General features: G+C 50.4%; 1 protein-coding gene across 1 annotated transcript in view; it reads left to right on the top strand.

Moving 5' to 3' along the window:
• SMG1 (SMG1 nonsense mediated mRNA decay associated PI3K related kinase) overlaps positions 1-26,440 on the top strand; it is a 1,471,505-nt gene that overhangs the window by 1,266,211 nt on the left and 178,854 nt on the right. The window contains exon 55 of the mRNA XM_085628855.1: positions 14,533-14,670. Within this exon, the coding sequence (XP_085484981.1) occupies positions 14,533-14,670 (138 nt within the window). The remainder of the gene's footprint in view (positions 1-14,532; positions 14,671-26,440) is intronic.

Here is a 26,440-nt window from a genome sequence, read left to right on the forward strand (position 1 = left end):
CTGCCACACCGCGACTCCGGCCGCCAGCACCCCAAAGTACAGCCGCCACGAGGCAACAGCGGTGCAGAGCCTTCGTCGACAGGCCCCCGTGCGCCACGGAAGCAAACACAGCAGGAGGGCCCCACAACAGCCGAGGCTCCAAGTCCACGGGAACGGGAGACTCCGATAGGTCTCACCTCAGCAGTAGGCTGCGGCCTCCAGGCTCGGGAAGAACGTCGGGGGGGGGGGGGCCACCGCAGCACCCCAAGCGGCACGATCACAACAGAGGGGGGGGGGTCGGTGGTCCACCCCACATGCCTCTCCCAAGAACCCCCAATGGCACAATCCTCCACAGCGCCCTCGCTCCACAAGCTGTCACAAGTTGGGGGGGGGCCCCTCCAGGCAAATAAGGCAGGTCTCGTGCCCCTTCGGCACCCCCCGCGCCCCTCCGCCGAGTAGATGCCGCGTTCGTCGCCCCCGAGGGCTCCGGCGCAACAGCGGACACTTCAAGGCCCACCTGCCTCGTGGGACGCACCGGAGTCGCGTAACACCAGCGCCCAGCCGCACACTCCACTTCACAGCAGCCAGGGGCACGGTCAAATTTGCAGCGCCGCTATCTCCGTCCCCGGAGGTCACACAGTTCCCAAACTTCCAGCGGAGCCGCAGGGGGTCATTAGCAGCATCCTCCTCCGATCGTGGCTCGGACTGCGGTGAGTAAGCCAGGATAAGTGCAGGATAATGAGTCCAGGCTGCAGGAGCCTCACGTGTGTGCGGCCATACTGCTTGCGCGCCCTCTAGCGCCCCCTCCCAAGACGGTATCTTTCCTCCCAAAATTGATCAATAACAACTGGGCCCATGTCATTTTATGGGCTCTCAACTGGGCCTGGAGACCCGGAACTCCTTGGCATGCGGATCTGTCCTCTGATCAGGCTGCCCCTTCAGGAGGATCCTGTGTCAGAGCCGCAAGGTAAGGTCTTGCACCTGAGCCTGCGCAACCTACATCTCGATGAGTGAAGATTGAACAGCGAAAGTTGATTCCATTTAAAATCCCCCAAGTTCATTGATTTTATTTTGGCAGCTAAGCACCCCTTCGCAAAGTCTGTTTATGCTGGACGCTGAGACACGTTTGTGGCGTGATACGGCAACCGCCATATAGATTCATTACATGCCAAATTGTCAGACTTTTGTTGTTTGTTTTGTCTTCGACCCAGCAAGAACTTGTGCTGGGCACCTCTAAAGGCTACTTGTTGGAACTTTCTGCTTTTTTTGCGGTTACCCAATCAGCCTTCTTTGTTCAAATCATCTGTTGTGATGAAGTTTCTTAAAGGTTTACAGCATATGTTCCTGTTGAAGCCTTTTGTGATGTCACAGTAGGACTTGAAACTGGTTCTCATTTTCTCTTTTTTTAGGTCTCGCTGAGTCAGCGCGCATGCGCTGCTCGGAGAGACTTTAGTAGGTGAGTTTTCAAAGTGCTGCTGGCTGGCGACAAGCTTGCGTTCACGCGTGCGTGCACGTGCGAACCGCCAGCTTTCAGCAGCACTTTGAAAACTCACCTACTAAAGTCTCTCTGAGCAGCGCATGCGCGCTGACACAGCGAGACCTAAAAATGCGCATTACGCAGGCCATGCTTCCGTAAAGAAGCTCGCCTCTGCCAGGTCTTCGGGGACGCAGCTTCCCAGCAAGGGATAAAAGCGGCTTGTTCTGTGCGCTACGCGATTACACAATTTGACCTTAATTGTCAAGGAATTACAGCATCAGTTGTTTGACCTAACCGAGGGCATTCCCCGGGCCGTCACACAACTCTCGGGGTATGTCCATCCTCTGTGTCTGTCCATTATATGTACAGTTTTTCATGACCAAAAATGTACATCTTAAAAGGTAAAATATTTACCAAGGAAAAATCCTGGAGTGAGAGGGATATTATGGAAAGGTGAGTCCAAACCTTTAACTAAATGATACATGAAGGCAGCGTTTAGACAATTATAATATCAGATTTATTGATCTGTTGTCACGCCGTACAATGTCACAGCACAAAAGCAATGGCGATAATAGAATGACACTGTTGGGGATTTGCTCATTGGAAGTGTATGGCACACCAGTAAATGGCCATCTTGTTTTCAAGGTCTTGTGTTCGAATCTATTTCTTTGTGTGAGACAGTGTGCTTATTTCCTGTTATGGCTTGGTTTGTGGGCCTCCCAGAAAACCCAAAACAAAGACCCCATCTCCTCCCTCCGCCCGCACGCTCGCTTAGCAAAAACAATTACGAGAATGTAGCTTTACATGGCAACACTGCAACAACACTGATGACTTGGCTCAGGCGTCTCTGTTTAGGGTTTTATGAGCTCAAACCTACCCTGGTGGGGGTTCTGCAGCTGAACCTCAGTGTTGGGTCGGGTACCAAAAGTCCCCGGGGCACTACTGACTAATGAAAAGGTGGACTAGCCTATTGACAGGACCACTAGAATTATGCGATTTTGCATTTTCTGCATAATTATGGATGTACACATATGCAATATTATACATCTACTGCATATTTTGCATATTTTAATAAAAGTCCTTGGTTTTTACTCAAACAGATCTCAAGATACTTAAAAGCACAGTGACCCGTATAAGGCCCTTTGAAAACGTTTGCTGGTCTCTTTTCTATTGCTTATTATGTATTTGGGTGTTAAACAGCTACGAATGAGATGAAACCTTTGTTCAGACGGTGATAACTTGTGTAAAAATTACAACATAATGAAGTAATACTATCACAAAATGTGTTGCATTACTCTGCAAAAGTTGCCTTTTCTTGATGCTTAATTTAGCCAACCTTGCCGCATAATTTAGTCAACCCCTGCCACCTAATTCTAGTTGCTCTTCCTATTGGGAAACTGAGATGATTAAAAAAAACATGATTTCCTTTGAAAAGCTTGTCTGGTATGGCTGGAGCCTGTCGAGCCTGAAGTAACTGCCTTTGTACCCTGCCTTGGTGTATCCCGCTTTCCCTAAATGCCAGTCTGTCTTTGATCCACCTTGCTGAGTATCTGACAGGCGCCATGAACTACTTTTTCTGTCACCCACTTGGTTGGATTTAATTACAGTACCTGTTAGAATGTGCATGGATGATCCCTACCTAATTCAGCTGTAGTGTCGTTTTGCTGACAGTCTGCACCGGTATGGAGTAGAAAAATGGGATTTCAGTAATATGATAAATGTTTGTCATTTTTCCATCTGAAAGAAACACGTTAGTTAAATTCCTCACCTTAGAATATCCCCAGGCGTCAGGCTGGATCCGGAAAGATTTTTCGTCAGCAATACCCCTTGCGCGTCCCTAGACGTCGTCTGCGGCTCCGCGTCCGTCGTCGGCGTCGTGCGCCAGAATGACGTCGTCAGAGTACTTAGCGCGCCCTCGCACGCTGACGTCAGTTCTTCTTTTATCCGCGCCAGACAGCGCCGATCCGGGAAGAGCTTACCCCTTTAGTCACTTTTTGACTAAAACTTTTTGGACTCTTTTGTCTACTCGTCGACTCGAACTGGTGCCGGTAGGATGCCTGGTTTTAAAGCCTGTGACTCTGGTCACCGACTGATGTTGGTAACGGACCACCATCGCCGTGCCTTTATTGCCTTGGGGCCGAACACGACGCGGACTCGTGCCTCGACTGCCGGGCCTTGACCGGTCCCGCAAGCTTCTCGAACTCCGACACTCAGCTGCACGCCGTTCACGGTCGCGGTCCAGAAGGAGGTCGAAGGACCGGTCGTGGAGCCGCAGCCACCACCACCACCGCTCGTCTGGTTCCAAGTCTTCGGGTAAGTCGGGGTAAATCGCTCTTTGGACTCCCCTCGCCGGTCGCGCGACTCGGTCGAGGGTCCGGGTGGTACCACCTGCGGAGCCGCGTCCGTCCCCATACCAGCCGGTCCCTGGGACTGACGCGACTCCGGCGGAGATCAGTGCCTTCCTCTCAGCCATGAGGGGCCTGGCTCCGCCGTCGACGCCGGGCCCCGCAGGCTCGACTGGGAGACCTAGCGAGCCGGCGGCTCCGGCCCCGGCGCCGTCGTCTACTTCGGTCCCGACGCCGCAGGTCCCCATGGGATCCAGGCCTGGATCTCAGTTGATGCCGGTCGACCTCACGACGCCTCCTCCGCCGGTGTCGACACCGGTTCCGGCGCCGTCTCCGGACGATGCCGTTCCCCGGTTCAGTCCCGGTCGGGCCCGGCGCTGCATCCGACGCCAATGGGTGACCATTTCATCTTCCGCCCGGCTCCGATCATCCCCCCTGTTTATCAGGAATCGGATGACGGTGGCGACTGGGAGGGGCCTGATGACCCTCTGGCCCGCCAGGGCCAGTTATCACAGGACTGGACAGATGAGCTGGGGGATGCCAGTGGCCTTGACACCTCCCCTGACAATGGCTTCATCTCTCCTCTGACCGTGGCTTTGGAGGAAGGTGCTACCTTTTCTGTGGCGTTGCGTAAGGCGGCCGAAGCCCTCGGGCTGGAGCTGCCTACTGTTGCCATGAGGACTAAGAGAGCCTATATACTAATATACCCCAGGACGAAGCCCTTATGGTCATGCGACTTGTATTTGACCAAAGACCCAGACCTCATTCTGTGCCCACAGAGTTTTTACTTTCCCTAGCCCAAATTTGTCTGAAAAATAATTTCTTCACTTTTAAAAAGGACCTATTTTTACAGATTAAAGGTTTAGGGATGGGGTGTTGCTTTGCACCAGAAATTGCCAATCTGGTAATGGACCAATTTGAAAATAGACACGTCTTCCATGCTGCGGCCCCCTTCAGGGATCACACCCTTGGATGGGTCCGCTTCATTGATGACGTGTTTATGATATGGAAGGGGACACAGGAAAAGTTGTCACAATTTCATACATGGCTCAATGCCCGTACAACTGACTTAAAATTTACTATGGTGTCAAGCAACGAACGGATCAATTTTCTAGATGTGTGGATCATGGATAAGGAAGGCAAGCTGGAGGTGGACCTGTATACCAAGCCCACTGACAGAAATACGCTATTGGAATATTCTTCAGGACACCCGCGCAACCTCAAGGATAACTTGCCCTACGGGCAGTTTTTGAGGGTAAGGCGTAATTGTACCGATAAAACTGACTATTTCAGGAATGCCAAAATCCTCCAGAAAAAACTCACTTCTAGAGGATACCCTAGGAAACTTGTTAGGGCAGCCCTTAAGAGGGCTTGGTACACCCCAAGAGAGTCGCTACTCACCCCTAAAAATAGACTAGAAACAGAACAATTGGTCTGTGTCTTGACATTTAACCCTAAGGCGAATAAGGTCAAACAGATAATTTTGAGAAATCTTAGATTAGTGGAACATCTTAACATTCCGAAACCATTATTTGCGTTTCGTAGAGGAAAAAATCTGAGAAATTTTCTGGTGAAAACAACCCGCCTGGCAGCAAGTCAAAGAGATGTACGTAGCATGCTAGGGATGCCATCACTCGTTGGACATTATCGTTGCAATGGGTGCGGGGTGTGCCCGCAAACTAAAGACTCGAAGTCCGTCGAGATAAACAATATGGTACACTCTCGGTTAAGTTTCTCGAACTGTAATACAAAAAACGTTGTGTACTCAGCCACGTGCCCATGTGGGAAAACATATATTGGGCAGACATCCCAAGCAATTAAGATGAGGATATTGCAGCACAAATCGCGTATACGCTGCGGGATCGTAGGGGCGCCTATGGTTCAACATTTTATTGATATGAACCACAGAAAAGACGAATTGTACTGGACAGTATTAGTAGTGGTAAAAGGAGCCAACAAAATGATTCTGCAAAAGAAACTCAACCGCCTCGAGGCACGGATGATGGAACGATACCACACAGCCACTCAGGGGTTAAATGACCGAGACGAGATCTGGGCTTTGATTTGAGGATGATGATAGTAGAGAACATAGCTGTAGGGTGAGGTCCATCTGAGGGTTGAATAACCATGTTAGTCTATATTTCTCTGGAATTATTATAACTGCAATGTTGTAGACCATGTTTGTACTTATGTAAAGTATGTATAGAGTGTTTTTTTAATTAGGAATGGTATTGCACGGCCATTGCTGCTCCACGTGTGGGTGGGCCCAGTGTTGGTGGTGCCCGTCTGATTAGGTTCACCTCGTTGACACTATTAATATGCAATTTCTCTTCTTTCCCGTTCTCCTCCCCTCCACCTCGGTTGCCTTTATTGTACCTGCATGATTTAGTGAGAACCGGCAGGGTTGACCCATTTTACATTATTGTATTTCACCGTGATAAGATGGCCACCTTTTAGCCTCCGGTGTTATAACTCTTTATTTGAGTAGTCCTCTTTCTATCTTCACGCGGCTCGTCGATCGTCGGGTGTATAGATAGCAGTATTCTGCGAGACACCGGGCACGACGGACAGCGTGGTGGTGGGTTCGAGCTTTGTGCAGGACCAGTGATGATTTAAAAGTAAGTGTTTGATTGACAGGGATGTGCGCGTTGATGTCACGGTCCCGTCATCCCTTGGGAGGCGAGAATTTAGTACCACCAGACTTGGTGCAGGGAGAGCTTCGACGAAGAGAGAACGTGTGCTTTAATAAGTGTTCTCTCTTTAGATTCGGGATCAAGACAGACGAGGAAGTAAGGAGAGCGTTGGCTACACAGGAGCTCGTGCTCCGGGCCTAAGGTACAGCGCTGGCGCACACTATAGTTGGAGGTTATGGAGGTTCTCTGGCAGGATTGATGTCCCCAGCGTGGGGTAATCTTGTAAAGGTGCTTTTCCACTTTTCCCTCAGGTGCCCTGATTTTGCCGTGGAGGCATTTTGAATTGAGCCACCTTTAATTTCTGAGTGGCAGGAGGAGCTTACACGGACGTGTAAGTATATGGGCCTCTTCCACCTGTGAGATCAACACGAGAGTATAGTAGAGGCGTGCACGGCCTTCTGTTCCCTCACGTAGACTGATTAATTAGAGCACCGGCCGCTGTCGTGCACCCTAGTCCATAAGCCGGCTTATTTCGGACGATACCTGGGAGTTAGATCCCTGAGCACCTCACGGGTGTCTCTCCAGTAGGGAGTATTTTACGAGATTGTTTAGCAACTTTGGGAACCTTTGGTCACTACTTGCTGCACTTTCGGTGATTTTTGGTGAGGAACCTGACTCTCTAAGGCGTACGGGTTACTACCATCACCCCCACCTGATCGGGAGACACGTAGTGTCTTGGCAATACCATTAACGTGTTTTTTATTGTAAATATTGTATATATTTTTCTTGTAGTGTGGGCACAGTCTTGCATTAACCCTGTCCTGAGGAGGCCAAGGAAAGATTAAGGCCGAAACGCATGTGCGTAGACACATTTTCTTGAAGGAGGAGTCGTAAACTTGAAGTTTTGATTGTATACAACGTGACAGTATTCTGAGAGGGTCTACATTGATGGATAGATTTCCAGTATACTGCCTAGACTACCTCCAAGTGGTTCGCCCTGAATAAGTGGGAGGACACTAGTTGAATGTACTTGTGGGGTTAACGTATGTGTACAAGGTGTTGCGTGTTATGTTCCAATTTTTGTAATTTAGCACATAATTTTGTATAGATGTCTTGTTATTTCTCGCCTGATTAGACGTCACGTTTTATGTAGATGGCTAAAAATGTTTTGATATATTTCTGTTAGATTGATTAACTAGAAAGAGGGTAATTAAAATGTGCTCTTTTCAAAAATAAATTGTGGATTAATTCCTGTATACCATTGTTTTTCTGTATAAAATTATGTTCCATACCCAGGTATATTAAGGGTCAATTGGGTATAACCCTGTTGTTTTTTGCAAATGAGGACTAACCTCCTCACTGAAGTATTCCAACCCTCAGCAAGCTCCTCGGAGCCTCTGCTGCCGTTTAGCGAAGCACTGATGGACGTTCTCAAGGGCACCTGGTCCAAGCCCTCCACAGTACCTCCTGTGGATCGGAACGTGGCCCGACGCCACCGCCCTGCACCGGACGACCCCAGTTTTCTGTCCCAACACCCCACCCCTGAGAGCCTGGCTACTTCCCAGACCTCCTTCCCGTCCGCTCCCCCGGATCGGGAATCCAAGAGACTGGAGCAGTTTGGCAAAAAGCTGTTCCCCTCCCTTAGTTTAGGGCTGCGGTCGATTAACACCGCTTGTCTCTTGGACCGTTACTCCCACTCTCTGTGGGATACGGAGGAGGACGTGCTGCCCCTGTGCCCGGAGGCGGCCCGGACACGGCTCGCCCAGGCTCTTGCCGATGGGCGGGACGCAGCGCGGTATGCCATCGGATGTGGTTTGGACACGACGGACTCGCTTGGCAGGGCAATGTCGTCCACAGTGGCGCTTCGTCGTCTCGCCTGGTTGCGGTCCACATCTTTTTCCCGGGATGTCCAGAGCACCCTCATGGACATGCCCTTTGATGGCGTTCGCCTCTTTGGCGACAAAGCGGACAGTGCGCTGGAGCGCTTTAAGGACTCCAGGGCTACGGCCAAGTCCTTGGGTCTCTCGGCCCATGCCCGCAAACTTCCGCTTTTCGCCCCTTTCGTGGCCAAGGAAGGGGCGCCCCCTCACGTCCGCCTAGCCACAGGCCACAGAACCATCCTCCATGCGGACGTGGATTCCTCCGAGGCGGTACAGGGGGTCAACGTGCCGGTCCATCCACATCCACCCTAGCAGCATCCGCCTCAAAGTCTTCCTAGTCAGTGCTTTCAGGTCCATTCCACGCCAGTGGGCGGCAGAGTTCGCCATCACCTGCTCCACTGGCGTTCCATCACTTCGGACAGGTGGGTGCTGCAAATCGTCCGAAGGGGCTACTCCCTCCCCTTCGAGGCGACCCCTCCAGCCATGCCACCGTAGTGCCACCGCATGTCGGGGGATCACTTGAATCTTCTACTGGAGGAAGTTGCGGCCCTCTTGGCGAAAGGGGCCGTCGAGCGCGTTCCTGGTCCAGAAGTAGGCCGTGGTTGCTATTCCCACTACTTTCTGGTTCCCAAGAAGGGCAAAGGGGGCCTACGCCCTATCTTGGACCTCAGGAGCATCAACGCCTTCTTCCGGAAGGAGAGGTTCAAGATGCTCACCTTAGCTCAGGTTCTGACTGCCCTAGACCCTGGAGACTGGATGGTAGCGTTGGACTTGCAGGACGCTTATTTTCACATCCCCATCCTGCCGGCGTTACCTGCGGTTCACGGTGGGTCAGGAGCATTTTCAGTTTACTGTGCTCCCCTTCGGCCTCACCAGTGCCCCTCGGGTGTTCACAAAAGTGATGGCGATGGTCGCAGCTCATCTGCGCAGATCAGGGGTTCCAGTGTTCCCCTATCTCGACGACTGGCTGTTGAAGGCGGGCTCGCCCCAGCAAGCAGTCTCCCACCTCCAGACTACGGCCGGCCGACCTGCATCTGCTGGGGTTCTCCATCAATGTGCCGAAGTCGCATCTGAGTCCCTCCCAAACGCTCCTCTTTATCGGGGCGGTTCTGGACTCTGCGCAGTTCCGGGCTTATCCTCCGGACCAACGAGTCCGGGATATTCAGGCTCTGATTCCCATCTTTCAGCCTCTATCCCGGTTTTCGGTTAGGTTGGTGCTGCGGCTTCTGGGTCTGATGGCCTCCTGCATCCTGTTAGTGCATCGCGCCAGGTGGCGAATGCTGGCTCTGCAGTGGGACCTGAAGTTTCAGTGGGCCCAGCATCGGGGCAACCTGTCCGACCATGTCTTCATCTCGGAGGGCACCGCAAAACAGTTGCAGTGGTGGCTCACGAACCGCGATTAGGTCAGCGGCAGATCCCTCTTCCCTACCCCAACCGGAGCACGTAGTGGTGACGGATGTGTTCCTCCTGGGATGGGGGGGCCACATGGGGGAGGCAGAGATCAGAGGACTCTGGTCTCCGGCGGAGTCTCGGCTCCATATCAACCTTTTGGAGCTGAGAGCGATCCGACTTGCACTGAAGGCATTCCTTCCCGTTGTCCGGGGAAGTGTGGTGCAGGTGTTCACGGACAACACCACCGCCATGTGGTATTGCAACAAACAGGGCGGGTGGGGTCGTGGACCCTTTGTCAGGAGGCTCTGCGCCTCTGGACATGGCTGGAACACCAGGGCATCACCCTGGTGGTTCAACATCTGGCGGGCTCTCTGAACGCCAGAGCAGACGAACTCAGCCACCGGTGCATGATGGTTCTCGAATGGCGTCTCAACTCGGACGTGGCGCAAGGCCTCTTTCGGCAGTGGGGAGAGCCTTGGTTAGATCTATTCGCCACCGAAGAGAACGCGCAATGTCCGCAGTCCTGCGCGTTGGAGTTTTCAAAGCGGCACTCGCTCGGGGACGCCTTTCGTCGCGAGTGGAGTTTCGGTCTGTTGTACGCCTTTCCACCTATACCACTTCTGGCCAGAGTGCTGAAGAAGATAAGGCGTGACCGGGCCCAACTCATCTTGGTGGCTCCGGATTGGGCACGAAGGTACTGGTATCCCGAGCTACTCAGTCTGTCAATCGATCCCCCGATACGACTGACTCTTCAGGAGGACCTTCTGTCGCAGCAGCAGGTGGCGGTCCTCCACCCGAACCTGTCCAGCCTCCAACTCCATGCGTGGAGATTGAGCCGCGACAGTTGATGCCATTTGACTTGCCTCCTGAAGTCTGTGATGTCATTCTGGCAGCCAGGCGTTCCTCCACTAAAACTGTATACACCTGCAGGTGGAACAAATTTGTGGCATGGTGCACAGCAAAGGCTGTGGATCCCCTTTCCGCCCCTCTTTCTGAGGTTCTTCTCTTCCTTCTTTCTTTGGCCCATTTCCGCCTCCGCATCCCTCGAAAGAGGAAGAGAAGCTCCACCGTCTGGACCCAAAACGTGCGCTCTCCTTCTATCTGGACCGCACAAGACAGTTCCGGGTGGACGACCAACTCTTCGTTGGCTACGTGGGCGCTAAGAAGGGGCGGGCGGTGCACAAGCAGACCATCTCTCGGTGGGTCGTTTTGTGCATCAAAGCTTGTTACTCCTTAGCTAAAAAGGAACCTCCTGTAGGGCTGAGGGCCCATTCCACTCGGGCCACGGCGGCGACGACTACCCTGGGTCGGGGAGTCCCCTTGCAGGACATCCGTCAGGCAGCAAAGTGGACCTCGCTGCACACGTTTGCCCAACATTATTGCCTGGACAGTCCAGTCCGGAGAGACGGCTTCTTTGGCCGTTCTGTTCTCCTGGACTTTCTGGTGTGATCGTGGTTCGCAGACCCAACACCGGGGTTGGTATTGCTGGGGTATCTATTCTAAGGTGAGGAATCTAACTAACGTGTTTCTTTCAGATGAACAAGTTACTTACCTTCGGTAACGATGTATCTGTAAGAAACATTAGTTAGTTAGATTCCTCACCGACCCACCCATCCTCCCCGTTCTGTGAACCGATATCTAGGGTTGAGGTTATCCCTTCCAGGGCCCTAGAATTTTTTGGCACCAGTTTTGGTTTCTTGCATGGCTCTGCGTTCCTGGCGTGGAAAGCTATATACAAGAACTGTCGTCAGCGCGCGAGGGCGGCGTCTAAGTACTCCGACGTCATTCCGGCGCACGACGACAGACGCGGAGCCGCATAAGACGCCAAACGACGCGCAAGGGGTATTGCTGACAAAAAATCTTTCCGGATCCAGCCTGACGCCTGAGGATATTCTAAGGTGAGGAATCTAACTAACTAATGTTTCTTACAGACACATCGTTACCGAAGGTAAGTAACTTGTTCTTTTCTACTTTACTTTTTCGTGTTTTATGAAGACTATTCAAACTTAGGCACTTACTTAGTGCAGTTCATTTTTAGGAGTCTTGTATCTGATTCTATTTTCACTCTGAGGGTTGATGTCTCTTTTAGTAAACTTTGAACTGAAGGCCAGTGAATGCATCCCTAAAATGCATCCCTGAAATGCCAGCCTAGTCCATATTGGTGAGAAATTTTCAAATGGCTTTTCCTGATTTTTCAAATCACTTACAAAGGGTACTTTTAGAAACCGGAAGCTCAAGGATCTATGTTGACTCTCCTACCGATTCATTATCATCAAATTAGAGAATTGTGAAGAGATAACTCTCTCTTAGCTATTATTTTTGCTTTTTGATCCGATGTCCAGGTACTTTTTCACTTAAGAGTAAATATTGAACATTTGGTGCTAGGTAATATTTGGACTGGCTTTTGCTTCTCAAGCTCTGCACTTTCTGGGTCAGATCCATTGATAGGCCAGACTGTGCCTTCTATCAGAAGCACAAACCTGTCTGGAAAGAGGTATAGTTGTGATCTCACAATTGCCTTCAGGGCTACCAAATTTGGGCTTGGTATTCCGATTTGATATCGTCTAATTGACTATCGCTATTATACTGTGACTTGGTGTTGGTTTACACTCAGTGTCCCCTACATATAGAAAATTTTTAGATCCTGGCCTGGCCAGGCAGTGATTTGAAGTCCCAAAAAATCATAGTGAGGATATGAGGTATTCATGAACAATACTCCTGCCCGAAAAAAAGCTCGGCAATGCCACAGAAAAAGCATAAGTTGATGATCCCTTTACTAAGAATAGGAACACGCATTTGCAATGCAATAGGTCTCGCATTACTGAAAGTTTGAGCTATTGGCGTTGCTAATAATATGCAGCGCCAATAGCTCAAACTTTCAGTAATGCGAAAGCTTTTGCATTGCAAATGTTTTTCTTCTATTTATTTATTTTTTGAGCTATCGCGGCACCTGCACTTCAGCTGTTTAACACTAAATTACAGGTGCTGCGATTGCTTCAAAAGTAAAGAAATTGGGGGGAAAAAGGCGTGCAGCCGCATTTTTTTCTATTGAATTTTGTTCCAATGATGGCACCCACGCTTTAGCTTTAAACATCTTAAGCTAAAGTTCCTTTTGCAGCAATCGTGGCACCCGAGCATTAGCTTAAGATGGTTAAAGCTAAAGCGTGGGTGCCACGATTGTAACAAAAGTGAAGAAATAGGGAAAAAAAGTTGTGCAGCTGCATTTTTTCCTATTTATGGAATTTTGAAGCAATCGCGGCACCCGTGCTTAAGATGTTTGAAATTAAAACACCGGTGACGTGATTTCTACTGAAGTAAATAAATGGAAAAGAAAAGGCGGCAGCACGCTTTTTTCCCCAATTTATTTACTTTTGTTATAATGACTGAACCCACACTTTAACTTCAAACATCATAAGCTAAAATGCTGGAGCTGCGATTGCTTCAAAAGTAAAGAAATAGAGAAAAAAGGCATGGAGACCCATTTTTTCTTGATTTATTTACTTAGTTAACTTTTGAAACAATCGCTGCACTTTAGCTTAAGATGTTTAAAGCTAAAGCGGGGTGTGCCACCATTGTAAGAAAAGAAAGAAATAGAAAACAAGCATTGGCATAGCCAATAGGTCTCGCTTTTGGGACCTTATAAGTGTTTAGCCATGCAACTGTTGGTGTTGTTACACCAAGGATATTGTGCTGCATAACTAAATACTTATAAGGCCCCAAAGGCGAGACCTATTGGCTATGCCAATGCTTGTTTTACATGCACCCTTTTCGTGCCAATGCACAGTTGCCCTCTATGCCTTTTGATGCTACAAATTGTTATTTTGGTCGCAATAACGTCAGCTTATTGTGTAATTGAGCTGCAGGCTCTTGTGTTCCAGCCTCTTTTACAATATTCTTTCCAGGCAAACTGTTATTGAGGACTCGAGCTGCATTCCTCCCAAAAGAAATGACACCTTTTCATGTCGGTCAGGCTATCACCTTTCCTAATTTCTTTGCTCCGCCTCACCAATTGAAAGAGGAGCAGAGACTCAATTGTTTGGATCTCTAGAGACCCCTCAGTTTCTACATTGATCACCGCAGGTATGGTCAGCTTTTTGTGCGCTTCTTGAGTCGAGAAAGGCAAAGCAGTGCATAAAAGAACCATCTCTAGGTGTATAGTCCACTACATTAAAATCTGCTACATGTTTGCTAAGAAGCTGCCACCTGAATGATTGAGGGTTCATTCCACTCAAGCCTAGGCTGCTGCAGCAATGGTGAGCTGTGCGGAGTGACTATCCTGACATTACTGCTAAGTATATATATTAAATGAAATTTAAAAAATGAAATTTTTTTCCCTTTGACTATTAGTCTGTTTTCCTTTAGCTCCTTGCACCGTGATTAAAGCCGTAGTGTCTGTTTTCAATGTCTATTATGAAAATGGGTGTGGTATTTTGTATTCACTTAAAAATGGTCATTTGCAAAGTACTCTTACTCGTGACAAAGGAGTTGTACTCCGAAACGCGTCGAGTGACTGGCCAAACTTTGATTAAATAAACACGCTGTGATAAGGAGCAAGTGGCTGTGGCATCGTTTTTCTGGAACGAGTGAAGCACGATTGGTTGGGGGATATATATATATATATATATATATATATATATATATATATATACATACATTTTTACAAAAGTACTTATTCTGATAAAAATCCTAATTTCCTATAAATTGTGAATAAATAATTGTCTTAGATTTTCTCTTTAAGCGTATCGCTAAATGGATAAAGCTAAACAGTAGCAGGTTGTGCGGAATGCATCAGTATTAACTTGAAAATATACACCTCTTATTTTAAGTGGCAACATGAAGATCTTCTCATCAGCAGACCCCAACCGATGTCTGTTAATCCTCCAACTCGCTCTGCAATTTTATCCAGCATGAAGAAAAAACTGCTGACTCTCAACCAGATTGAAGCTTCAATTTCAGCAGTCCAGGTAATATGTTCACATCTGCAAATTACAGAAACATTTGCAAGTGTATTTCTTTGTGAGCAGCACAGTTGTGTTGCAGCTTTAGCATAGTGACTGCTGTCTAAATTGTTGTTCATGAAAATATGTGCATACACCGCAATAAATAGTCACATAGTGCTTCAGATACGAATGGTTTTCCAAATTTGTTCAAACGCTTGATGCCAAACAAATGATTTGTCAAGATAAAAATGCATACATCATATATTGGCAGTGGTTCTACTAAATCTTTGTCTTAAATTTTCAAAGTGTACTGCTGAAAAATAATGCAAAAATATCATAAGAGCAACTAGCTACCTCCCAGAATATTGGAGAATGGCTATTTAAACTTCAAATAACTGCTCTAAACTCTAAATAACTTAAGTAAGAAGTTAAGAGAGAAGGAAGGAGTATAACCCTTGACATTTTCAAAGTAAGTTGTACAGCTTTTTTTAAAGGATATTTGATCCTCTAGATTTCTTCTGTGAGACTTGCCCCCAAGTGCCAGACTGCATCTGGAATATATTCAGCAGTACCAATTCACCGGAACCTGGAGGCACTGTGCAATTTCTGTTACGTAATTAAGTAACACTGGGTGTGACGTCAAAAATCCTATTTTTTTGTACTGCCGAAGCCAGTGACGCAAATTCCTCTTTTTCCACACCTCTCTAGATCCAGAGCCCTTGAGAATTGCCATAATGTTTTCAATAAGTTGTCTAGGGATTTATAATTGTTTATGTTTTGAGTTATGTCTACAGTACCCCAGCAGTTTATTCCACTTTTGTCAACCTTCCACACTGTAGCAAACAAAAGTTTGCTGCTCCCGAGCCAGGCCCCATTCTGCTTCCAGTCCGGTTTCAGCTAAGAGGTAGCAGAACTTTCCGGAACACCAAAGTCCCATTAATTGCTCCTTTTGACCGAAGTTATTTTGCACACTAGAGCAGCTTTCAAATCAAAGTTTGACAGGATAAGGGTGGATTTCAGCAAGACTTGTGGAATGTGGCAGAAGTGTTAGAGGTGGATAGACTTGTATCTGAACTTGAATACAATGCTATTTACTTGTGAACCACAGTGTAAGGAAATGCCCATTTGTGCATGGTCAATCCCATGTTTTTGGACTGATGCTGCTCTTTTTTCTACTCAGAGTGCACTGAGGCCTGCTAACCAGACCTCAGTGCCTGTGTCCTTAATCTTAAATTGGTATGTCGAATTGGCTTTCACCCAATTGTTCAAGCTAACCACCTTATAAGATCCTAGTAAATAGTACCCTGGGCATGTAAGTTAGAGGGTCCCCCAGGGATTGCAGCCCTGGTTGTGCCACCCTGAATGGGGCATGAGTGAAACAAGACTGCCAGCCCACCATTTGCAGGCTGGAAGAGCAGTTTTAAATGATGGCCGACCTTGCCATTTAAAGCAATGGCAAAGCCAGACCTCCCTGTGGTAAGTCACCCCTATGGCAGAGTGCAACATATCCCACGGGCAAAACATGTAATTTTACTTGTTCTGAAACGTGAAACTGTTGTTTTTACTGTGGAAAAGGTTGGTCGCCCCATCTGCGAGTGCAGATTTACGTGCTGACCCTTCAGCTGTGCTAACTCTGGAACGGTGTAACCAAAGTGGGTTATCCAAGGTATCAAACAACTTGTTCCATTAAGCCTGACTTGATCCTCTGGTCGAAATGAATATAGCAAGTTGCAGTGTGCCACTTTGTTGCCTTTAGTCCCCTATGCCCATGACCGTTTTACACAAGGTCCTGTTGCCAAGACCACGTTCTTCCCTCAAAGGGAGACATACTAATGACTTCCAGGAAAGGATAAAATACGACCCTACTCTGGAAAGAGGTGTCCCCTTCCTCCTGCAGGAAGCCACACAGGCGTTGTCCCCAAAGGCAAGCTGAAATGGGAGCTGCATTTGAAGGGCAATGGGTAATTCTTGGAAAAGGCACTGCTCCATTGATGTGAAAGAGACACGTTAGTGATAGATGCCTTACCTTAGAATATTCCCCAGGCGTCAGTCTGGATCCGGAATGTTTCCTGCTTAGCAGTACCCCTGCGCGCCAGTAGGTGGCACCATGCGGCTCAGCGCCCGTCACCAGCATCGTGCGCGCCGGGATGACGTCACGGAGGCTAGTTAGGCGCCACCCATGTGCGCTGACGTCAGTTCTTTCTTTTTCCGCACCGAAAGCGCAGATCCGGATTGAGCACGTACCTCGGTAATTTTTTGACCACTTTTTGAGACACTTGTTGTCTCCTTCTCTTGTCTCCTGCTGCACGTAGGGATGCCTGGCTGTAAGTCTTGCGGGTCGTGCCACCGTAATATGTCGGTGGCGGACCCCCACGATGTCTGCCTCTACTGCCTGGAAAACGACCACGACGCCCGAGATTGTTGGGACTGCCGTGCCATGGCCCCGAAGGCATTATGGGAGCAGTGCAGGAAGTTGCTGGAGGTCCGGCACTCCTCTCACTGCTGCTCTGGGTCTAGGGGCCGTTCACGGGACAGCTCGCGGGACCGCAGCCGTCGCTCCTCAGACTCTGTCTTCCCGTTCAGATTCCAGTAAGCGACGCCATAAAAAGAAATTGAAGAAGCGTGTTCTCTCTCCGACGTCCCCCCGTCGCTCCCGGGAAGTGGACGTGGGGGACCCTGGGAGTCCCGCGGCCTACCCGCTATACCCGGGTCCATCGGCAACTCCCGAACAGCGGCAAGAGTTTCTTGCTACCTTGGACCGCCTGTTTAGGCCTCGGGTTCCCGCCGGCGGGCCTGCGGGACCCGCGGCCCGATGTCCAGATCCTGTTGACCCGGCGGCACCGCCTCCGGCGCCAGCCCCGGAGCCACTGGATCCAGCGCCCGCGGCTCCGGCCCCAGAGCTGCCCTTGGCTCCGGCCCCAGCGCAGCCTCTGGCTCTGCCACAGGCACCGCACTGGGTGCCGTTTATCCCGCCCCTGCCTAGGTTCTCGCACCATTTTGTTCCGACCTGTGATCCTCATTGGGAGGCGGCTCTGGTTCGGCCCCGGCTGGCACCGCTGGTCCCCTCTCCGGTCTTGCCGCCGCGACCGGCTCCTTTTACCCCAGAGCCGGATGAGGACTGGGACGGCTCCGAGGACCCCCTTGCGCGGCAGTGTGACTCCAAGCAGAATTGGATGGATGACCTTCAAGATGCAGGTGAACTTTCATGTGTCTTCAGACCCGGGGTTTGCCTCGCCTCCGCCTACTATGGAGGAGGACGCTTCCTACACTATGGTGCTGCGTCGAGCCACGGAGACTCTCCACCTCGACCTCCCTACGGTGGCCCTTACGACCAACCTCCTTACGGAGGTGCTCCAGATGGCGTCTACGTCGTCTGAGCTGCTGCTCCCTTTCAATGAGGCCCTTACCGCAGTCCTCTGGGGTACTTGGTTGCGGCCGGACTCGAGGGGCGCTGCCGGTGGATTAGAACGTCGCTAGGCGTCATCGCCCGGCTCCTGGTGATCCCGTCTTCTTTACTACTCACCCCACACCTGAGAGCCTGGTCATTCAGGCCTCGACATCGCAGAGTGCCTTTCCCTCGACTCCACCGGATATGGACTCTTAAGAGGCTGGACCAATATAGCAAGAGGTTGTTCTCCTCAGCCAGTTTGGGGTTGAGATCGGTTAATACCGCCTGCTTATTGGGCCGTTACTCCCACGCAGTGTAGGATTCGGTGGCGGAGGTTCTGCCTCAGTGCTCTGAGGAGGTCCAGGCTTTCCTTTCCCACGCAATTGCGGAGGGCAAGGATGCGGCGAAGTTTGCCATCAGGTGTGGTTTGGACACTGCTGATTCGTTGGGCAGGGCGATTTCCATGACGGTTGTGTTGGGGCGCCACGCCTGGTTGCATTCCACTGGCTTCTCCCCTGATGTCCAGAGCTCGCTCATGGACATGCCCTTCGATGGCTCCCGCCTCTTTGGTGATAAGGCTGACAATGCCCTGGACCGCTTTAAAGACTCTCGTGCCACGGCCAAGTCTTTGGGTCTTTCCTCGAAAAACCTGGCCACGATGAGATTTCGTTCCTTTCGTGGCCAGGGCAGAGGTACCCAGACGCGCTCTTCCAGCAAGCCTGTGCAGACCCAGCCTCAGCGAGGCCGCGGACGTGGGTTCCGCAGGGGTGGGCATGGTAACCAGTGTGCGGGGCAGTCCACTTCCACCCCCACTGCTTCCGCATCGAAACCTTTCTAATCCGAGCTTCAGGGGGCACCACACGCCAGTGGGTGGCAGGGTTCGCCTCCACCGGCGCGATATTACGTCGGACAAGTGGGTGCTGCAGATAATCTGCCAAGGTTACTCTCTCCACTTTCTGCCCTCCCCTCCAGCCATGCCACCTCGGTACCTCCGAATGTCGGGGGATCATTTGGCTCTTCTCCGTCAGGAAGTCACTGCCCTCCTGGCCAAGGGGGCCATCGAGTACATTCCCGATCAGGAAGTAGGGAGTGGTTGTTATTCCCACTACTTTCAGGTCCCCAAGAAGGACAAGGGGGGCCTGCGCCCCATCTTGGACCTCCGGGACGTCAATCTTTTCCTCTGGAAGGAGAAGTTCAAGATGCTGACTCTAGCTCAGGTCCTGTCTGCCCTGGACCCTGAAGACTGGATGGTAGCGTTGGACTTGCAGGATGCTTATTTTCACATTCCCGTCCTGCCGGCATTACCTGCGGTTTACGGTAGCCCAGGAGCATTTTCAGTTTGCCGTGCTCCCCTTCGGCCTTACCAGCCCCTCGGGTGTTCACGAAGGTGATGGCGGTGGTCGCAGCTCATCGGCACCGGTCAGGGGTGTCAGTCTTCCCATACCTCGATGACTGGCTGTTGAAGGCGGGTTCGCCCTAGGCAGTTGTCTCCCACCTCCAGACTATGGCCGACCTCCTGCATCTGCTGCGGTTCTCCATCAGTGTGCCGGAGTCGCACCCGAGTCGCTCTCAGAAGCTCCCTTTCATCGGAACGGTTCTGGATTCAACGCTGTTTCGGGTTTATCCTCCCAAACAGCGAGTCTGGGATATTCAGGCTATGGTTCCGCTCGTCCAGCCTCTATCCCGGGTTCCAGTCAGGATGACCCTCCGGCTTCTGGGCCTGATGGCCTCCTGCATCCTGCTGGTACCACATGCCAGATGGCAGATGCGGGCTCTGTAGTGGGACCTGAAGTTCCAGTGGGCGCAGCATCAGGGCAACCTGCCCGATCATGTCCAGATCTCGGAGGATGCTGCACGGCAATTGCAGTGGTCGCTCACGAATCGCGATTGGGTCAATGGCAGATCCCTCTCTCTCTCCCCCAACCGGAGCACACAGTAGTGACGAATGCGTCCCTCCTGGGTTGGGGAGGCCACATGGGAGAGGCGGAGATCAGAGGCCCCTGGTCACTGGCGGCTCCATATCAACCTTCTGGAGCTGCGGGCGATCTGGCTTGCACTGAAGGCATTCCTTCCCTCTGTCCGGGGAAGTGTGGTGCAGGTGTTCACGGACAACACCACCGCCATGTGGTATTGCAACAAACAGGGCGGGGTGGGGTCGTGGACCCTATGTCAGGAGGCTCTGCGCCTCTGGACATGGCTGGGACATCAAGGCATTACCTTGGTGGTTTGACACCTGGCAGGTTCTCTGAACGCCAGGGCGGACGAACTCAGCCGCCGGTGCATGGTGGATCACGAGTGGCGTCCGAACTTGGACGTGGCGCAAGGTCTCTTTCTGCGATGGGGAGAGCCTTGGTTAGATCTATTCGCCACCGAAGAGAACGCGCAATGTCATCAGTTCTGCGCGTTGGAATTTCCAAGGCGGCACTCGCTCGGAGACGCTTTTCATCTCGAGTGGAGCTGCGGTCTATTCTACGCCTTTCCGCCTATACCACTTCTGCCCAGAGTGCTGAAGATCAGGCGCGACCGGTCCCAGGTTATTCTTGTGGCTCCGGACTGGGCTCGAAGAGTATGGTATCCCGAGCTACTCAGTATGAGCATCGATCCCCCGATCCGTCTGCCTCTTCGGGAGGATCTTCTGTCGCAGCAGCAGGGGACGGTCCTCCACCCGAACCTGTCCAGCCTCCACCTCCATGCTTGGAGATTGAGCGGCAACAGTTGACCCCTTTCGATCTTCCTCCAGAAGTCTGTGATGTCATCCTGGCAGCCAGGCGTCCCTCCACTAAAACGGTGTACGCCTGTAGGTGGAACAGATTTGTGGCATGGTGCACAGCTAAGACTGTGGATCCCCTTTCTGACCCCCTTCTGTTCCTTCTCTCTTTGGCCCAGCTGGGCTCTGCTCTGGGCACTGTTAAAGGTTATCTTTCGGCCATCTCTGCCTTTCTACAGCTTCCAGATCAGCCTTCTCTTTTTAAGTTCCCGGTTGTTAACCATTTTCTTAAGGGCATTACGCATACGTTCCCACCTATGCCCTTCATAATGCCTCAGTGGGACTTGAATCTTGTCTTGACTTTTCTGATGTGCGCTCCCTTTGAGCCCCTTCATAACTGTCCCTTACGTCTTCTTACTCTCAAGACGGCTTTCCTGGTAGCAATCACCTCTGCCAGGAGAGTGAGTGAGCTCCAGGCTCTTCCTTCCAGACCTCCTTTCCTTTCTGTTCATCCGGACAAGGTGGTTCTGAGGACACATCCTTCTTTCTTGCCAAAGGTTGTCATGCCCTTCCACATCTGGCAGACCATCAATTTGCCCACCTTTTTTCCGCCTCCGCATCCTTCAAGGGAAGAGGAGCAGCTTCACCGTCTGGACCCAAAACATGCGCTTGCATTCTATCTGCAGCATACACAGCAGTTCCGGGTGGATGGTCAACTCTTTGTTGGCTACGTGGTCGCCAAAAGACGTCGGGCGGTGCACAAACGGACCATCTCCCGGTGGGTCGGTCTGTGCATCAAAGCATGTTACTCCTTGGCCAAGAAGGAGCCTCCTGCGGGACTGCGTGCCCATTCGACCTGGGCAACTACAGCCACTACTGCCTTGAGACGTGGTGTCCCCTTGCAGGATATTTGTCAGGCTGCTACGTGAGCCTCGCTGCACGCGTTTACCAAGCACTACTGCCTTGACAGTCAGGTCCGGAGAGATGGCTTCTTTGGCCGTTCTGTGCTCCATGACTTTCTGGTGTAATCTTGTTCGCAGACCCACCACTGCGGTTGGTATTGCTGGGGTATCTATTCTAAGGTAAGGAATCTATCACTAACGTGTCTCTTTCAGATGCACAAGTTACTACTTGTGTAACGATATATCTGTAAGAGATATTAGTTAGTGATAGATTCTTTACTGCCCCACCCATCCTCCCCGTTCTGCGAACTGTTACTAGGGTTCAGGTCATCCCCTTTTAGGGCCTTAGTTTTATTCACCAACGGTCAGTTTCTCGCATGACTCTGTGTTTCGGCGCGGAAAGTTGTGTACAGAACTGACGTCAGCGTGCACGGGTGGTGCCTAAGTAGCCTCCGTGACGTCATCCTGGCGCACATGACGCCGGTGACGGGTGCGGAGCCGCACGGCGCCACCTACTGGCGCGCAGGGGTACTGCTAAGCAGAAATCTTTCCGGATCCAAACGGACGCCTGGGGAATATTCTATGGTAAGGAATCTATCACTAACTAATGTCTCTTTCAGATATATTGTTACACAAGTAGTAACTTGTGCATTAGCCAGATAGGATGGCACTAGGGACAGTAGAGGGCAAATCAGTTTCCAAGCCAGTTCTCCAGGGGTGTTCAGGCCCTTGATAGCCACACCTCTGGGTTGTTCTAGCAAGCTCCACATGCCAGGAGAGGGATCCTGCCATATTGGAAGTGGGCAGAGTTATGCATCCTCGGATGCCGAGATACCACACTTCACAGGAAGTGGTCATCAGATGGGAGGGAACCTGTTAGCTTATTGGCTATCAACTGCATCCTACCCTGAGGGCATTTTCTGAGCATAAGTAAGGCACCCCTGGCACTTCCAACTCTAATCTTGACTGGAACGGAAAAGAAAGACTGCCTGGTGGAACCCGCAAAGAGTCTGCAACGGTGTGGACTGCACTTGCTAAGCCTGTGGGCTAGCAAAGCAGAGGGACTGTGCCTGCTGTGTCCTGCTCGAGGAGAAGTTGTCTTCAGAGCCCAGTCAAAGTCAAGAGACTCCAAGAATCAGTGAGTTGGCCACCTGTTCACCTCATAGAGACACAACAGCTGAGAAACCTGTTGGAGCAAGTTGGTAGCCCAAAATCTTCAACTCGCCACCATGCAACACCAGGGACAAAGTCCCGACGCACAAAGTTACACCCAAATTCGCTGAACCCGGCAGTGTTATCGGAGTGCAGTTGGGACCTCCAGAGGAAAAGTTATCAACCCTGGAAGGATTGGCTTGTGACCACGATACTGAGTGACTGGTATTTCAGTAGCAACTTGACTTCTGCCAGCACTGACAGGACTTTGAAGGACATCAACTCTGACCAGGACCAACTCACCCCCCCCCCTATGTGGACCAAGGCGTAGTCTCAGCATGGCTTCCTTTGAGCATCTTCAGCATCTTTTACCCCTTGCATCAGGACCACTTCCATAAGAAAGCCCTGCAAAGGATAAAAGTGCCTGGAACTGACTGAACACTGCTTCACCTGCTGAGGTAGCTGTTTATGATGACCTTGTTGGTGCCCCTGACTGACTCCCTACTGGAGTTGGCCACTTAAAGTAACACCGAGTGACTGTATTACGAGCCCAAACTTGTTAGTGAAAAGGTTTCTAAGTATCAAATTCATTTAATTTGCCAATGCTTGTTCACAGTAAAGTGAAATGTTTTGATTTACTATGCCCTATAAATTCAATATTTTCGGAATCTTCCAATGGATCATTTTTATTGCGGTGTTTAAAAATACATAAAATGACAGTCTATTGTTCTAAATTGGTGTTGGATTTCTTTGGTGTCTTGTCGATTTTTCCAGTTATTTTGGTGCTCTTTAAATGTTTTACACTTGAATTCCTCACTCAACGAACTGCCAAATGAACACAGTATCCTCATACTGTTTCAACACGCGCCGCCTGCTTCATAAGACTTTCAGATGATTTCCCACAGAATCCAGAAAGACTGTCACCCACGCACTCATTACCAGTAGACTTGACTACGGCAACGCACTCTACGCCAATGTCACCCAGAAAAGCTGAGGAAACTACAGAACGTCCAAAATGCTGCAGACAGATTGGTCCTCGACATCCCTCACTACAGCCACATGACACAACACCTCCGACAACTCCATTGGCTCCCTATCAACAGGAGAATCAGTTTCAAGCTCCTCAGCGATGCCTACAAGGCTCTCCACGATGCAGGTCCAGAATATCTGAGCCACCGCCTCGCTTTCCACACACCTGCCAGACAACTCCGCTCCGCCCAACTCGCCCTGACCTCTGTCCCACGGATCCACAAGACCAGCACCTGTGGAAGATACTATTCCTACCTTGCCGCCAAGACCTGGAACACCCTGCCCCTCCAACTTAGGCATTCCGCGTTTTGCCCAGTTCAGGAAGGACCTCAAGACCTGGCTCTTCGACAAAACTTCGATACCCAGATGGATCAGCAGCCGCCCCACACCCCCACCCCAGCATCTTGAGACCCTCACAGTGAGTAGCCCCTGATTGACTGACTTGTCCCTTTGTGTAATCCTTGCTGCTCAGAGCCACAGCTCTCTAGGTTTGAGTGGACCATACCACCCTGTAAGAAACTGGCTCTATATATACTGCACCAATGTGAAGTACAGTGTGTATAGAGTCCAAGGGTCTCCAGAGGTTTGGCAGAGGTTAAAGTTAGATAGAACCTTACTCTCTAAAGTGGTAGCTTGGTCGAGCAGTAAGGCAATATCAGAGGACAAAGTTAAGCATTTGATGTACACACTCAGTCAGCAAATTAATTCACACACTCAAGAACTGAACTCTAGGCCAATTGTTTTTGTATAAAAAAAAATATACTGTTTTATTTCTAGAACCAAGCAAGCCTGGTACAGGTAAGCATATAAATACTTTGCAGTAGTAATTTACTTGTATGAACACAGTTCAAAATTGCAGTATGACTTGTACTGGTTTTGGTTACAGTTTAAGTACGCAGTTTGCAACACTTAGCAGGTATAGTACATTCAAATGAATGGGCTTTTTAGGAAAAGTGCAATTAATTGTTTTTCAGATTACTTTTGTAATCCAATGCTGGACTCCTAGGTTCAGTACTGGGATATTTACTTAAAGCAGCTAAGTAATTACGATTTTGTGGTTTGTACAATTTTTAAAGAATATTCTTGTATTTTAAAAGTTGACACTAATAACCCCCAATGTTATCCTATGGAAGGAAATTCAATTCACGGGTAAGTTACTTTGTAGTTACTTTTCTTACTCAGTGCTGGACACCTGGGTTCAGCACTGGGACCTTTCCTGCAAACAGTTGAGAAAATTCGGTTAGGGTATTTGTGCGATTTTTAAAGAATATTATTGTATTTCAAAAGTTGACACTTAAAAACTTTTTTCACATAGAATCACCAATGTTATCCTATGGGAGGAAATTCACTTTGCAGGTAGGTTACTTTAACATTACTTTTCTTACTAAGTGCTGGATACCTAGATTAAGCACTGGGACATCTCCTGAAAACAGTTGAAAAAACGTGTTTTGGTTAATTGGGTGATGTTTTAAGGAATATCCTTAGTTTTCAAAAGTCGACACTTCGAAACTTTTTGGGAGAAAAAGTGTCAATATTATTCTATGAGGAAAAAGAGGTTATCGGTTTCCAGGTAGGTAATTGGTCTTTTGAGTTAGGGTTCTGGGGTTAGACTCCGGGGTCTCCCACGGTCAGTGATGCACTGTTGTTGCACCCCCAATGGCACTAGGGTGGCCGGGTGCAGTGTTGAGGCCCAATGTTATCCTACGGAGGATAGGGGGACTCCGGTTGGTGACTTCTGGCAAGCAGGCCACGGGGTTGTGGGAGCAAAGCTCCTAGGGTTAAGCTCAAGGCAAGTTGGGGACCAAGTTAGCACAAAAGGGGCACCCTCAGCGGCACCAGGGCGGCCGGGTGCAGGGTGCTGTTTTGAGCTCAGGTGCCTTCTTGATTGCAATGGAGAGTCTCCGGGACAAAGAAACACTGCAGGTTCGAGGATGAGGATCTTCTAGGAGTGACCACCACTTCGAGGGGTAAGTAGGCGTGTAGAGGGTTGGTTAGGCACCGCTGGGTTGGGCACCCAAGGCCGTGTGGCGTCGGGTGCAGGAGTGCCTTGGGACGTCGGATTTTCTTACCCCCTCTGGTCGCGGTAGGGGGGGTCCTCTGGATTGAGGCTGCAGGCGTCGTCTGGAGGCTTGAGGCAGGTCAGGGGTCACCGGTTCTTGGGACAGTATCGCGGGGGGGGCCTCCTCGTGGTGTTTTTCCACTCGGGCCGGGTTCGGTGGGTGCAGAGTGGGCTGGATTTGCGGGTCCTGGCTGGCACCAGAAGCTGCAGTTCAAACACGTCCGGTGTTCACGGGAGAAAACAGCTTGGAAAGTGCAGGCAGGCAGGTCCTCCAGGGTTTTTGAGGTTAATGTCCACTGGACACCGGGGTTTTGCAGGAGCAGGTTCGAGGGGAGACTGGCCTGTAGGGCTGGGGCCAAGTCAGTGAGCGTCGTCCTCTTGTTAGCTCTGCTTGGCTTCTCGTCCTTCTTCTTATCATCTTTTTCTTGTGGTTGCTGGATCTGAGAGAGGAAGGTTCAGGGTGCCCCTAAATACTAAATTTAGGGGCGTTATCGGTAGGTAAAGGGCAGGGACCAATGGGTCCCTTCCCTTCCCTGGGGTGGGTACACCCCCTATTC

Source organism: Triturus cristatus, chromosome 10 (genome assembly GCF_964204655.1).
Source record: "Triturus cristatus chromosome 10, aTriCri1.1, whole genome shotgun sequence".
Classification (NCBI taxonomy): Eukaryota; Metazoa; Chordata; class Amphibia; order Caudata; family Salamandridae; genus Triturus; species Triturus cristatus.